The sequence below is a fragment of the Mustela lutreola genome, chromosome 15 (assembly GCF_030435805.1).
Source record: "Mustela lutreola isolate mMusLut2 chromosome 15, mMusLut2.pri, whole genome shotgun sequence".
Taxonomy (NCBI): domain Eukaryota; kingdom Metazoa; phylum Chordata; class Mammalia; order Carnivora; family Mustelidae; genus Mustela; species Mustela lutreola.
The window spans coordinates 14,831,787-14,847,659 of record NC_081304.1 but is presented as its reverse complement, the minus strand read 5'-3'; the positions used below and the strand labels follow the sequence as shown (position 1 = coordinate 14,847,659).

General features: G+C 42.0%; 1 protein-coding gene across 2 annotated transcripts in view; it reads left to right on the top strand.

Annotated features, from left to right (window-relative positions):
* The window catches only part of MAP3K3 (mitogen-activated protein kinase kinase kinase 3), a 62,482-nt gene that overhangs the window by 22,913 nt on the left and 23,696 nt on the right, over nucleotides 1-15,873 (top strand). For both annotated transcript variants that reach the window (XM_059150063.1, XM_059150064.1), the window contains 3 exons: nucleotides 18-58; nucleotides 5,707-5,806; nucleotides 9,214-9,327. In XM_059150063.1, coding sequence (XP_059006046.1) covers nucleotides 18-58; nucleotides 5,707-5,806; nucleotides 9,214-9,327 — 255 coding nt within the window. The remainder of the gene's footprint in view (nucleotides 1-17; nucleotides 59-5,706; nucleotides 5,807-9,213; nucleotides 9,328-15,873) is intronic.

Genomic DNA, 15,873 nt, shown 5'->3' with positions numbered 1-15,873 from the left:
TATCATTCCTTTGGCAGAGTGACGTCAGAATCAAGTTTGAGCACAACGGGGAGAGGCGGTAAGTCTTCCTTCTGATCAGTGGTTGTATTCGCGTGTGCTGCAGCTCTCAGAAAGCATTGAACTTATGAAAGCTGTGTTCCCTGGAGTGATCCCTTTGGAGTCCCTGGCTGAGTGATGGGGTTGATTGGGCATGGAAGAGTAATTTTCATCTTTTATTTGGCTTGCCAGTTGAATTTTATTTCTGGTATCAGAATTGGAAGCCATTTCAACTGCTGGTGTTTTGCTCTTCTGCTCTTATTCTACCGCTGTGGGGTTTACCACTTTGCTAGGAAAGGAAGTCAGGACTCCAGCTCTACTTGGAGTTATGGCTTCCAAACACACTGACACTGTGTCATTTATGAGCATCAGAAAGAGACTGGGATTCTCCTGTGATGTGATGCTATTCCTAGCCCAACAGAATGGCCCTGGCTTTGTCCACAGCAGGGCCATGTTAGTGAATTGGAAGTTTCTTTAGAATGTGTCTGGGTGGGAAAACTGCATCAAGTCTATCAGTTGTGAAAGATTTCAGATCATTTGAGGATATAGAAAGAGGGAGTTTTTCAGTCTATATTCAGTATCTTACCTTGTTAAGGAAGTGAAAGTGATGTTACAAAACCCTTCTGTCCTTTCCTCCATTGTTAGTGTTTGTTTTTTTGTAGGAAGTCAAGGTAGAAGTTCTCAGTGGAGAAAAATAAGACTCTACTTAATTTCTCACGTTATTTAAGAAAAAACTTATTTTTTCAAAAGATACAAATGTAGTGATCCAAAGGGGCACGTGCACCCGAATGTTTATAGCAGCAATGTCCACAATAGCCAAACTATGGAAAGAACCTAGATGTCCATCAACGGGTGAATGGATAAAGAAGATGTGGTATATATACACAATGGAATACTATGCAGCCATCAAAAGAAATGAAATCTTGCCATTTGCGACATGGATGGAACTAGAGCGTATCATGCTTAGTGAAATAACTCAAGCGGAGAAAGACAGCTATCATATGATCTCCCTGATATGAGGAAGTGGTGATGCAACATGAGGGCTTAAGTGGGTAGGAGAAGAATCAATGAAACAAGATGGGATTGGGAGGGAGACAAACCAAGTGACTTAATCTCACAAAACAAACTGAGGGTCGCTGAGGAGAGGGGGGTTGGGAGAAGGGGGGTGGGGTTATGGACATTGGGGAGGGTGTGTGCTTTGGTGAGTGCTGTGAAGTGTGTAAACCTGGCAATTCACAGGCCTGTACCCCTGGGGATAAAAATATATGTTTATAAAAATTAAAAATTAAAAAAAAAAAGATTTTATTTTTAAGTAATCTCTACACCCAACATGAGGCTTGAACTCACACCCCCGGAATCAAGAGTTACATGCTCCACCAACAGAGCCAGCCAGGTACCTCTTGAGAAGAACTTTTATTTTTTCCCTAAGATTTTATTTATTCATTTGAGAGAGAGAAAGAGACAGCACAAACAAGCAGGGCAGAGGGAGAGAGAGAATCCCAAGCAAACTTCATGCCGAGTACAGAGCCTGATGCAGGGCTTGATCCCAGGACCCCTGAGCCAAAACCAAGAGTCAGACATTTAATTGACTGTGCCACCCAGTCATCCCAAGGAAAAACTTCAAGAAGCATATAGAACTCTGGTCATGGATAATTAGAATCCTGTGTGTGCATGCATGTGGCATATATGTGCCTAAGTGTGCTTTTAGGTATCTGCTCCCTGCTGTGCACTTCTCTCCCATTGATGCCCTCCTTTTCCCTTTGAGCATTTGGAAATGTGAAGAACATACCCATGAGAATAAGCTTCTTGTACTATATAGGTCCCACCGCAGGACCTTAGTGCCTCCAAACTTCTTAGCATGGGTCCAGATATACGGCTGCTGTTCTCCCTTAAAAAGGTATATTCACAAGCCTTCAAGGTTGCCAGAGGATGCTGGGTGGATACACTGTGATCTGCAGAGCCTTAGTTGTGCTGCTGCCATGTGGATTCTAGGGCTGTTTCAGGCCTAGAGGGAGGAAAGTCTTCTGAGCTCTGTCTCCAGCTGCTTATCCTGTGTCCTGCCAGTAGCAGGAAAGTTCAGTTGTCACTTCATTGTTGCTGCTTTTCACACTTCTGGAATGATGGGGCTTTGGAGGGGTTGTCAAACTCAGAGCAGCAGAGAGTTTTCAGAAGTAGATACGAAATCAAAAGCTCAATTGTGTTGGAGTTAGTGATGCAGTTACCCTCTCCTGAATTCCTGTTCCTAAAGTGGTATGCAGTGTTAGTGAGCAGACTTGCACTGAGAAAGTGTATGTGTTTAGTTTCAGAGAAGCTGCCAGATCGAAACCACAAATATTTAAGGTGGTCAGGCAGGAATGGCCTTGAGCAGCAGAGTGTTGGTATCAAGATTTAAAAAAACTGTGCATTCTCTTTCTATGGAGCTGTTTTCAGGAGCCATGGCATTTCACTGTTTGCGTACTGTGTGTGGAATTGAGGACCTACCTTATAAAGTTCGTGCAGGGAAGCCAAGTTCAAACTACTCTGTGCCAGATAGCTCTGGTTTCATGTGTTTCAAGTCTTGGGATTTTTGTAGAGAATATTATTGTGGGTTTTCTTTACTTTTTGCAGGGGAATATGGGTAGTATCTATCTAAATGTAGTAGGCCCTTAGAGAATTAGAATGTATAGAAAAGAGAAAAGAAATAGTGACTTTTTCCATTCATCTATGCCAGGTACCCATTCTTTTTCTCTTTACTTTGGAAGGGTAGGAACCAGGTTCTTAATGCTTTTCCCTTTTAGCTCCAGGAGGATAGAAGAGGAGGACTATAGATTCAGATTTCCTCCCTTTGAAAATCTTTCTGTCTGGACAGTGATGGGGGTGGTTGTCATCGGTGTTTGGCCCCTCTTTGAAGCACTGGCTAAAAATGCCTGTTATTCATTGTGATGGCCGCAGCTTAGATCTTACCAAACCTGAGAGTCCTGGTTTCTGATCTTGACTTTGGGGCTGCTTTTGGAGGTTTTGAATGCCTTATCACCAGACCAAATGCAGGAGAACTTATTTGAGTCTGATCCTTTTCTAGCAGTGTGCTAGGGACATCCAAAAAGTCTTCTGGTATTTTGTTCAGAAAGACTGTTGCTGGGGTCCTGATGAAGGGGTTTTGATTTGCTATTAGGAATTAATGGGAAGCCATTCTCTTAAAAGACTCCAGAAAATGCCTATGTCTATGTAACCCCTACCTAGATAGAATCTAACAGTATTGGGGTGCCTGGGTGGCTCAGTGGGTTAAGCCTCTGCCTTCGGCTCAGGTCATGATCTCAGGGTCCTGGGATCGAGTCCCACATCGGGCTCTCTGCTCAGCAGAGCCTGCTTTGCCCTTCTCTCTGCCTGCCTCTCCACCTACTTGTGATCTCTCTCTGTCTATCAAATAAATTAATTAAAAAAAAAAAAGAATCTAACAGTATCACTCCCTGGAACAGTTGATTTAAGGGGAAAAAAGCATACAAGGATTAAAATATGGATGGATTTTCAGGTGGGATATAAACTACTGTATTCAGCAGAATAATTTACAAAAATGAAAGGTGGTAATGAATGAAGGAAAACTTATGGAGAAATTATCTTTCTGAGATGTTAGGCTTTGTGTAAAGGATAAGATAGACTACGGTTGATATCAATGTGAGAAGAACTTTATGCTATAATGTAAATGTTATATACCTGTGTTGCCCAGTACGATGGCCACTGGTCACATATGGCTAGTGAGCACTTGCAGTGTGTTGAGACCGAGGAACCAATCTAACAGGTAATTTTAATTAGTTTGATCTGAACTAGCCACATATTGAAGAGCACAATTCCTGATGATGAAATTTATTTGCTGCCCACTTATTTGTGCCAGCTTGGCACAGAAGAGCGTTTAAGAAATTATCTGGTCAGATTCCATTAAAATCCAGTGGCTTAGATCCTCTCTCCTGTGGCTTATTGCTCCTTTCTCTGGTTATAACACTTTCCACTCAGGGGGAGCAGAGAAGATGTAAAAGAACCATACACTTCTCAGCATCAAGGAGGGTGCGGACTGTAGAGGCCCCAGGTGTGAGTGCTGCTCTGCTGCCCAGCACTGGTCCAATTTCATCCAGTCTAGGCTGCCAAGAGATGAAGGTGGTTTTGATCTGCATTTCCCCCATCATATTAAACATAACTTCACGTGTTTATTAGCCATTCATAATTCTTTGAATTTTGTCAGCATATCCTTTGCCCATGTTTTTGTTGGGTTGTTTATCTTCATCTTACTGATTTTGCAAGGATTCCCCCCCCCCCCAAACTTGGTATTTGTTTTTCAACTTTGTTGATGGCTCATTTTGCTATCAGAAGTTTAAAGTTTTCTTGTCGGGCACATCTGGGTGGCTCAGTCTGTTGAGTGTCCCACTCTTAATCTTGGCTCAGGTTGTAATCTCAGGGTTTTGGAATGGAGCCCTGTGTCGGGCTCTGTGCTCAGTGGGGAATCTGCTTGAGGACTTTCTTCCTCTCCCTCTGCCTCTCCCCCTCCTGGCATGTGCATTCTCTCTCTCATAAATAAATAAATCTTCAAATTTTTGTTGTCAAATCTATCTTCTTGTCTTCTGTATTTTATGTAATGCTTAGGAAGACCTTCCCCACTCCAGTGTTTCTTTAATCCTATACTTTCTTCTGTATATATGGAATATATATATATATGAGTTTCTTTCTAATACTCTCTTGTTTCATTTATCTCTTTGCTTATTTTTGTCTTAAGGATTTAAGTTTTAAAGTATTGGGTTGGAACTGTATGAAATTGCCACTGTTGTATCAAAAATTGTTAACTACCAGCCATATCATGTAGTTCAACCTAACATATTCATTAAAACTTTTTATTCTGAAAATTTCAAATACACACAAAAGTAGGGAGAATATCACACTAAATCCTTCTAACTTGAAATGCAGCTTCAATATTATTAACATTTTGCCAATTTTTTGTTTATTTCATTCATTTTGTATATATCATCTATCCCCACTTTTACATTTTGCTATGTTTAATTGACAAATAATTTTAACACCTCTTTGAACAAGTTCTTGCTCTAATCTCTATTTATAGAAATAGTTCTTTGAACTGACCTAATGAGTCTCTCTAGAAAAGTGTCAGTATCAACACTACTTATATGATCATATGTGTCACTAGTTAAGAAAACTTGGGCATATAGCCAAATCAAAGGTAATTCCTTTGACTCTGAGGTAGGAAATCTCAATTCCGAGGATAATTAGCATTGAGATTCCTCTGGCATCAGCAATGGAAAAGACCTTTCAAGTCCTGGAGTTGAGTCATTTTGGAGTTAAGACCATGTTTTCAGGAACGCTGCTCCAATCTCCAGGTTTTCTTCCTAACAGGAGTATTTGGAACCTTGTTTTTAAATCCAGGTGTCCTGCTTTGATACTGAACTGTCATTGACAGATCTGAACTGAAGTGAAAGCTTATCGATTGGGATTGAACAGTGCTTGTGATTCTCAGAAGAAGGGTGAAAAAAATAAGATGGTTAGGAGAAGAAAAGGAACAGAAAGGCAAGCTATGTGAAGGAGAAAAAGAGAATTCTGTGTTTAAAAAAACAGGAAGATATTACTCACAAGTCCTAGCTTTCCATATCTGACTTTTAAAATATACAATTAACCACGCTTCCTATTTCTCTTCAGAATTATACCGTTCAGCCGGCCTGTGAGATATGAAGATGTGGAACACAAGGTGACAACAGTGTTTGGGCAGCCTCTTGATCTGCATTACATGAACAATGAGGTAAGAGACTAGATGGATGGTGTGGGAACAAGGAAGGGTGACAGCTGACTACCTTTTTTCTTCCTGCTTCACTGAGGATCTTTTTAGTTTGTTCCTCTAGTGTCATCTGCAGGTTTTCATTTTCTGGAGCCTCTTTTCTTAATTCCAGTCATTCTGGGATTTATGGTTTTTACTACATGGGAGATGACATAGCTGTTTCCATTCTCCTGCTCATTCAGTGCCAGTAGCTCTAATACTCCACAGTGGAATCAGCTGTGGTACCAGGGCCAGGGCTTATATCGTCTCCTTGACGTTTTGTAGCTTATCTTTTTCTTTCTAGCGCAGGCTTAACAAGAAGCAGAAGTTTAGGAGGGGCTGGAGAGGTGTGGAAAACTGGTGGGTAGTTCCTATATTGACAGTCATAAATGCTGGATTCTTCTCTCAGAGTTTAACTACCAGCTGTAGCTTGTTTCCAAAGTTAGCACCTGCCTGAGTGATTTCTTTAACTCTTCCTTCTCCTGTCCTCCACTCCTCTAGTCCTTATTTTTTCATACTTTGAATATCACCCAGGATGGAATTCTTTTGAATGTCAATTACTTGGCTGCTTTCCCAGCTCCAGGAAAGGTACGAGAGGCTACAGTCTGCTGCTTGGGCTGGTGCTTTGCATTAGTGTGAGAGGCAGTGTGTTGATGCCTAGTAAAGAGTGTGTATCTTGAGGGAACTGAGTTGGAGGGCAAGACAGGAAACCCAGGCAACATCCTGGCTCTTTGAGAAACTGTGTAGTTTTGTTTTATTGGTTGAAGAGTTAAGAATCACCTCCATAAAGCAACCCAAGCGTCCATTAATAGATGAATGGGTAAAGAAGCTGTGGTGTGTATATACAGTGGAATATTACTCAGCTGTAAAAAAAAAAAAAAGTGCAACAACATAAATAGACCTAGACGGTACTATGTTAAGTGAAATAAGTCAGACAGAGAAAGACAAATACCATTTGATTTCAGTTGTATGTAGAATTTAAAACAGAAAACAAGAGAGTAAATAAAGGAAAAAGCAGAAACCGACCCATAAATACAGAGAACAAACTAATGATTAGCAGAGGGGTGGGGGATGGGCAGAATGGGTGAAGGGAAGTGGGAGATACAAGCCTCCAATTATGGAATGAATAAATCGTGGGATAAAAGGTACAGCATAAGGAATATAGTCAGCGGTATGGCCACAGATGGGGGCTACGCTTATGGTCAGCCTAGCATAAGGTGGGGACTTGTTGAATCACTGTGTTATATGCCTAAAACTAATGTGACACATGTCAACTATATTTAATCAAACAAACCCTTCAGCTCGAGGGGAATTAAAAAAGACATTTCTTCCATAGTTTGGGGGCTGAAATCTATAGAAGCTGTGATTTGTTGGCTAAAAACTCCCTGGTCCCCTTTATACAAAATGTATAATTACAATTGGGTATATTGCTAAATAGCTAACAAAAACAAGACCGTCTGATCTTTTATGTTTTGAACGAATTTTAGAAATACAACAAATTTGGAAAATAAACCACTAACTCTATAGTTAATAAGTAATGCAGATGTAAGTATTTTAAAGTATGTAAACTAAAACATTTGAAATACAGGATATGAGGGGCACCTGGGTGGCTCAGTGGGTTAAGTGTTTGATTCTTGATTTTGGCTCAGGTCATGATCTCAGGGTTGTAAGATCGAGCCCTGCATCAGTCTCCACTCTGGGTGTGGAGCCTGCTTAAGATTCTTGCTCTCCCTCTTTTCCCCCAGCCCCCCAATAGCACATGCTCGCTCCCTCTCTCAAAAAAACAAAAACAAAAACAAAAAAAAAACAAGAGAACCCAAAAGATATAAATGTCAAATGCATAGAACTTTAAAAAATTGCACCTCAAGCTTCAGTTACTAAGAAAGTGAGGCTAGGGGTGCCTGGGTGGCTCAGTGGGTTAAAGCCTCTGCCTACGGCTCGGGTCGTGGTCCTGGGGTCCTGAGATCGAGCCCCTCGTCGGGCTCTCTGTTTGGAGGGGAGCTGCTTCCCCTTCTCTCTCTGCCTCTGCCTGCCTCTCTGCCTACTTGTGATCTCTCTCTGTCAAATAAATAAATTTTAAAAAACCTTAAAAAAAAATGAGACTAGAGTGAGCCAGCTAATTTGCATTTCCCTAATGCCTATGGCATAGAGCATCTTTTTAGGGCTTATTAGCCATTTGTCTATCGTCTTTGGGTAATGTCTGTTTAAATCCTTTGCCCGTTGAAAGAATTGGATTATTTGTCCTCTTACTATTGAGTTGTAAGAGTTCTTTGTATATTCTGGATATCTAGACCCATACCATATGTTTAAAAATTGTAGTTTGTTTAAGCTAAAGCCTCCTTCCTTTATTCTATTTTATTATTTTTTAAAGCCTACTTCTTTTATTTTAAAGAAATAAATTCTTTAAACAATAATTTAAAAATAGGGGCGCCTGGGTGGCTCATTGGGTTTAAGCGTCTGCCTTCGGTTCAGGTCATGATCTTGGAGTCCTGGAATCGATCCCTGCATTGGGCTCTCTGTTCAGCAGGGAGCCTGCTTCCCCCTCTCTTTCTCTGCCTGCTGCTCTGCCTACTTGTGATCTCTCTCTCTGTCAAATAAATGGATAAAATATTATTAAAAAATAAAGATTTTATTTATTTATTTGAGACAGAGAGTGAGAGAGAGAGAGAGACAAGAGACAGCGAGCTGGGTGCCTGGGTGTCTCAGTGGATTAAGCCACTGCCTTCGGCTCGGGTCATGATCTCAGGGTCCTGGGATCGGGTCCAGCATTGGGCTCTCTGCTTGGCAGGGGCCTGCTTCCCTTCCTCTCTCTCTGCCTGCCTCTCTGCCTGCTTGTGATCTCTCTCTGTCAAGTAAATAAATAAAATTCTTAAAAAAAAACAAAAAACAAACAAAAAGAGACAGCGAGTATGAGTGGTGGGGAGGGGGAGAGGGAGAAGCAGGCTCCCCACAGAGCAGGGAGCCCAATGTGGGGTTCAATCCCAGGAGCCTGTGATCATGACCTGAGCCCAAGGCAGGCACTTAACCTACTGAGCCATCCAGGTGCCCCCAAAAGAGGCAAATTTATAGAGACAGAAAGTACATTAGTGGTTGCCTAAGGGTCTACAGGTGGGAAGAGGGAATGACTACAAATGGGCACAAGAGCTTTTTGGAAAACTGGGAATGTTTTAAAATGGAATTATGGTGATGGTTGTACAGCTCTTTAAATTTATTAAAAGTTATTGAATTGTACACTTGTACCTATCTATATGGTTTCAATTAGTTTTAAGACCCCCTATATCCAAAGGGATTGTTTTCCTTCAATCTTACTTTTTTCTTGTGTATTTTGCTTATTTTTTAGAAACTAACAACTTTTCTTTTATATGATTCTTTTTCTGTGTCCTGTGTCACAGCTCTCCATCCTGCTGAAGAACCAAGATGATCTTGATAAAGCAATTGACATATTAGACAGAAGCTCAAGCATGAAAAGCCTTAGGATATTGCTGCTGTCCCAGGACAGAAATCATGTAAGTAGTGCCTATGATGGCCTGGCAGCTGAAAACAGAGCTTGCTCTCCTTCAGGGGTTTACCTGGCTGCCTGGACAGAATTTTGTGCTTCTCAGCTGCTATTAAAGCAAACACACAAGGGAGGGGGGCAGGTACCTGGGTGGCTCAGTCAGTTGGGCATCCGACTCTTGATTTCAGTTCAGGTCATGATCTTGGGGCACTGGGACAACAGGCTCCATGCTCAGGGTGTCTGCTTGGGATTCTCTCTCTCCCTCTGCACCCCCACTTCTCTCTTAAAAAAAAAAAAAAATTTTTTAAAATGAAGCAAGCACTTAAGTGCAGCCCAGCCCACCATGTCATTGGCCAGATAGCATTTTGCATGTGATTCACTGCAAAGTCAAATCTATGTTAAAGTTGCAGCTAGGGGCACCTGGGTGGCTCAGTGGGTTAAAGCCTCTGCCTTTGGCTCAGGTCATGATCCCAGGGTCCTGGGATCAAGCCCCGCCTCGGGCTCTCTGCTCAGCGGGGAGCCTGCTTCCCTCTCTCTCTGCCTGCCTCTCTGCCTACTTGTAATCTCTGCCTGTCAAATAAATAAAATCTTTAAAAAAAAAAATAAATAAATAAAGTTGCAGCTAAAGGTTACTTGGCTTGTGGCATGGGAAGAAGGAAAATATATAAGATAAAAGAGAAAGTTCTTTTTCTCTGTACTTACGTTGTTTCAATTTAATTTGGACCCCAACAAGAGAGTTTTGATTAGGGTGGAGATGCTGATTAGCAAAGACTGCCAAGGATTTGACGCTGTCATGTAAATCTCTCAGCAACTCCTTAGCAACCATGCCTGTGTCATGTGACACATGTAGGAAACAAACTTTTCTTTCTGTTCAATGGAAAAGAGGCCACGGAGTGGAGGGCCTCTTATAGTTTATCAGTTGCTGCCTTACCAAATGGCAGGCAGTCTGCAGGGGCCGGTAGACATGGGAAATGATCCCTTATGTAGCTGCTTCTCCTAAAAGGTCTCTGAAGGCCTACATTTCTCAAGTGATTGCAATCTGAATCTGTCTGTCTTTTTTTTTTTTTATTGCAAACACGAGCATGAGTGAAGGGCAGAAACAGAGAGGGGGGAAGCAGACTCCCCACTGAGCAGGGAGCCCCATCTGGAGCTCAATCCCAGGACCCCGAGATTATGACCTGAGCTGAAGGCAAACTCTTAAGCGACTGAGCCACCAGGATCTGTCTTCTAACCACCAATTTCTACACCCGTTTTCTTAAGATGCATGTTCCTAAAGGTTTCTTGGCACTCCTTTCCTTTCCTTATGCTTGAAAACAGCCAACCATGGACAGCTGAGATTGCTGTGTGAGGACAGTGAACGCACCACACAGTAGGACAGAGTTTAGATGGAATGGTGCTCATGCATTTATCTGTTTATTTCAAGATTTATTACCATTATTATTATTATTATTAGAGAGAAAAGAGAGCACAAGCAGGGGGTAGAAACAGATGGAGAGGGAGAAGCAGATTCCCCACTGAGCAGGGAGCCTGACACCAGGCTCTATCCCAGGACTCAGAGCATGACCTGAGCTGAAGGCAGATGGTTAATCAACTGAGCCACCCAGGCGCCCCTGACCTTTTATTTTTAAGGAAATGTATTGGGATTGGGCTGTCCTAATGATGAAAGGGAGGCACAGGAGAATGCAGTTGGGGGCCTTAGAATAAAGAAGACTTTTTCTAATATTACAGAAGTATCCTTGTGACTGAGGATTGTTCTCCTCTGTCCCAGATGTATCTCTTTTCTGAATATGTTTTGGGAAGTATTCTGAAGTAAAATATATACTTTATTACTTTAGTTCTCTGTTCAAGTTACTCACTTACTCCTTATAGTCTTTCTTGGTTGCCTACTGTAGAGGATCTAAATGTAGCCTAGCATCCAGGGTTTATCACCAACTACCCTGCTTTCCAGCTCCCCAGTTTCGTCTTTCCACATTGTTCAACCTACTCCCCCATTCTGCAGTTCTTCCTTTTCCCTCTTTACCATGGCTGTCACCTTGTTTTCAGGATCTAGCTTGATTTACCTGCTACAGTGTTGTCATTGTTTTTCAGTGAGGCCATCTTGATTATTCCCTGTTCCTTTAGTCATTGGATAAAATGTGCCCACTAGTTTATAGGTTGCTTGGTAATTGCCCTCTAGTTGTTGCATATTTATAAGTTTTACTGCAAAAGATTATTAAGCTCCTCAAGAGCAGGAGCCATGACTAATTGTTTTGGGACCCTACCCCACCTATCTTCTTAAGAAAACACAGTGAATGCGTCTTGATTATTCGGCAGAAGTCAACGGAGATCATATTCAGCAAACCCTTTCTATACAGAAGAAGCTAGAATTGGGGTTTGGTTTAATGGAGTAGTTGCTTGATTGGGAGCTAGGACCCTTGATTATGATCCCTTCATTCCCTTGATGAGAAGATATAGACAAGTGGTTCTTTACATCCACTTTCTCATCCTTTAAGGGGTGCGCATGGCTGCAGATACTGCTGCAACACCCAGGCTTTGAAAGATGACCACCCAAGCTCTGATGCCTATGACATTGCATTAGATGGCGCATAAAATAAATGCCACATTGATGCCTCTCTTTCTAAGGACTTATATTTTTAAAAATTACTGTAATGTCAGTATAACCTTTTATAAAGTTGAAAAAGACAATTATTGGGGTGTCTGGGTGGCGTAATCAGTTAAGCATTTGACTCTTGGTTTTGGCTCAGGAGTGATCTCAGGGTTGTGAGATCAAGCCCTGCTTGGAGCTCCACGCTCCTCGGGGAGTCTGCTTGGGATTCTGTCTCCCTCCCCCTCTCCCCCTGCCCCTCCTCACTGCTTACCCACTCTCTCAAATAAATAAACCTTTTAAAAAAGAGAATTATCCTATGTAAACCTATCATTGTAACATATTTATTGATATTTATATGTGCCCCTGCAGTTTTGGCCATATGTATACATACTTTAAATGTTGTCATGTGGTCATATAATTTTCTAATTAATTTTCTCACTTAACATTGTCATGCACATTTTTCTAAGATAATTTGTAATCTTCATAATTGTTATTTATAAAGATGCATAAATCCCTTGAGTTGATATACCGTAATTTAATTAAATAACCATTTTTGTTACTGTCAGGTCACTTAACCTGCTCCAACTTTTTGCATTTGTAAAGATTTACATTTAAGACTAGTAGTGGTAATGGTAGTGATGAGATCTTTTCTTGGGAACTTCCTCAGCTATACTTCAGGGTTTTTTTTAATAAAAAGATTTTATTTAGGGGCACCTGGGTGGCTCAGTGCATTAAAGCCTCTGCCTTCGGCTCAGGTCATGGTCTCAGGGTCCTGGGATCAAGCCCCACATCAGGCTGTCTGCTCAGCAGGGAGCCCCCTCTCTCTCTGCCTACTTGTGATTTCTCTCTCTTGTCAAATACATTTTTTTTTTAATCTTTAAAAAAAAGATTTTATTTATTTATTTGTTGGGGGGAGAATATGGAGGGGGCTGAGGAAGAAGCAGACTCCCCACTGAGCAGGGAGCCTGACATGGGGCTCAATCCCAGGACCCTGAGATCATGACCTCAGGTATACTTAACTGACTGAGCCACCCAGGCGCCCCACTTCAGGCTTAATAAACACAAGTATCAGGAACTGGACTTGCTGTGTGCTCAGGAGTCCCACCTTGAGAACAGTGCTTCTCTAACCCTCTGTGATGAAATACTAGTTTTATTCTTTTAATTTCCAATCTGCTATGGACCAATTCTTTTTAAAACACAAAAACTGGAAAATGAAATGGAAAAATAAATGAGGGACATACACAGTACAAGACCCTAGTTCTTATTGCTAGAGCTGATAGGCAGAAAGTCACTCTGCTAAATTGCTGTAAAAGCTTGTAAAGAGTTATTTTCCGTTTCTGTATTACCTTGTTGAGGATTATTACACCATCGGCTGTCGCCAGGTCCCAGCCACACAGAGCACGCTTGAGCGCCCTGATCCAGGACACCACAGCCCCCTGCTTTACCTCCAGCTGCTAACTGACAGTCACTTAGTTTCTCTACTGAGTTTCTTCCATTTGTAGCAATCTGTTGCCTCATCCTCCTTTTGTTACCACTTACACCTTCACTTCCTTTCTTATTCCTGTCTTTAGATGTGCAGTTTTTCTTTCTGAATTCCTTTTCTACTGATCCTTCTATGACAACTTCTGATCTTCCCTTTGTATTTACCTCTCCTACCTCACCTTGCCAAGGCCATGTTGCAAGCTTCATTATTGTTCTTACCTGAGAACTCCTGGAGTCTGGTCATCACAGAACCTCCCTTTAGTCTGAAGAGCCCCTCTCTAGCCTTGCTTTCTCCTGCCATTTTAAGATACTTCATCGTCTCCTTCAGTAGTTCTTGCTGCCTTAGGCCTGTGCCCTGGACCATTAACTCTTTTTTTTCTAAGATTTTATTTATTTATTTGACAGAGAGAGAGAGAGATCACAAGTAGGCAGAGAGAGAGGCAGAGAGAGAGGGGGAAGCAGGCTCTCTGCTGAGCGGAGAGCCCGATGCGGGGCTCAGTCCCAGGACCCTGAGATCATGGCCTGAGCCAAAGATAGAGTCTTAACCCACTGAGCCACCCAGGCACCCCTGGACCATTAACTTTTAATTTATTCCAATTACAGACTTCTTCTCCAACCATGTTTGTGTTTAACTTTTCACTCTTGACCTTATAACTTCCTAGATTCAGATTTTCCATTATCTTAAAATAATCTCAAGCTTACATTCTTTTGTCACTTCTATCTGTCCCAGCTACCTTAAACTGATGATGGCATTTTGTTTTGTTATCTTAGATTCTCCCTGACAAAGGTAAACTTCTGATCTTCTCATCCAGATGTTGCCCACTTCCCAAATATCCCAACAATGAGTTTGATGCTATCTTGTCTACTATTTAAGTTCAAAATATCAAGGATAATCTAAATAGTAATTCTTTTCAGTCTTTTTTTTTTTTTTAAAGATTTTATTTATTTATTTGACAGACAGAGATCACAAGTAGGCCGAGAGGCAGGCAGAGAGAGAGAGAGAGGAGGAAGTAGGTTCCCTGCTGAGCAGAGAGCCCGATGCGGGACTCGATCCCGGGACCCCGAGATTATGACCTGAGCCGAAGGCAGCGGCTTAACCCACTAAGCCACCCAGGCGCCCCTCTTTTCAGTCTTTTTAAAGTAAAGGGCAAGTGCAGGAAGATAGGACCAAAGTTTTTGAGTATAATAGCTTCAGTCTGGCCCCTCTTTAAACCCAACACCTTACATGTATAAGTGCTTTTGTCTGTCATTTGACTCTTGCAACTTTTAGAGGTCCATGGCAAGCATATGTACTCACCAGTCTATTTCTGGGGAAACCAAGACTTAGGGTCACTTGCCCGCGGTGAAGCAGCCAGTGGTGACAGAGCTGGTCTAGAATCCAGATCTTCTGACTTACAGTTCAGTACCTATCAGTTACCCTCCCGGAAAGGGGTCTTAGAGTTCTTGTAACCCTTGGAAGATCTCCCCCAGGTTCCTCCACAGTTTATCAGAAGCAGAACAGAAAGTATAATGTTGCCCATGGGGAGAAGTTGTGAGATGTTGTGTCACTCTCTTTCCCACAGCTCGGAGGGTAACCAAGCTGGAAGAAGGTGCAAGGAAAGACAGCGTTTTCAAGGGATTATATGTGGTCGCCTTTAGTCCAGAAAGGCACCCTAATCATATATAAGCAGTCAAAGTCTAGGAAGCACTGGAGAGTACAGATAATGAAAACACAGATTTAGTCACCTTATCGCAATTTGGGTGAACCCTTTATTAATTTTTTTTTTAAGATTTTATTTATTTATTTGACAGAGTTCACAAGCAGTCAGAGAGGCAGGCAGAGAGAGAGAGGGAAGCAGGCTCCCTGCTGAGCAGAGAGCCTGATGCGGGGCTCAATCCCAGGACCCCAGGATCGTGACCTGAGCCAAAGGCAGAGGCCCCAACCCACTGAGCCACCAGGTGCCCCTGGATGAACCCTTTATTTTTTTTTTTTTTTTTTTTTTTTTTTTTTTTTTTTTTTTTTAAAGATTTTATTTATTTATTTGACAGAGAGAGATCACAAGTAGGCAGAGAGGCAGGCAGAGAGAGAGGAAGGGAAGCAGGCTCCCTGCTGAGCAGAGAGCCCGATGTGGGACTCGATCCCAGGACCCTGAGATCATGACCTGAGCTGAACGCAGTGGCTTAACACACTGAGCCACCCAGGCGCCCTGGATGAACCCTTTAAATACTGAGTGTTATCTGGGTGCCCGGGTGGCTCAGTCATTAAGTGTCTGCCTTTAGCTCAGGTCATGATACCAGTATCCTGGGATCGAGCCCCGAATCGGGTTGCCGGCTTGGCGGGAAGCCTGCTTCTCCCTCTCCCACTCTCCCTGCTTGTGTTCCCTTTCTCACTGTGTCTGTCTCTGTCAAATAAATAAAATATTTATTAATAAATAAATAAATAAATAAAATCTTTAAAAAATATATTGGGGGTTATCTTAGAAGAAAATACAACTGTCGTAACTATTG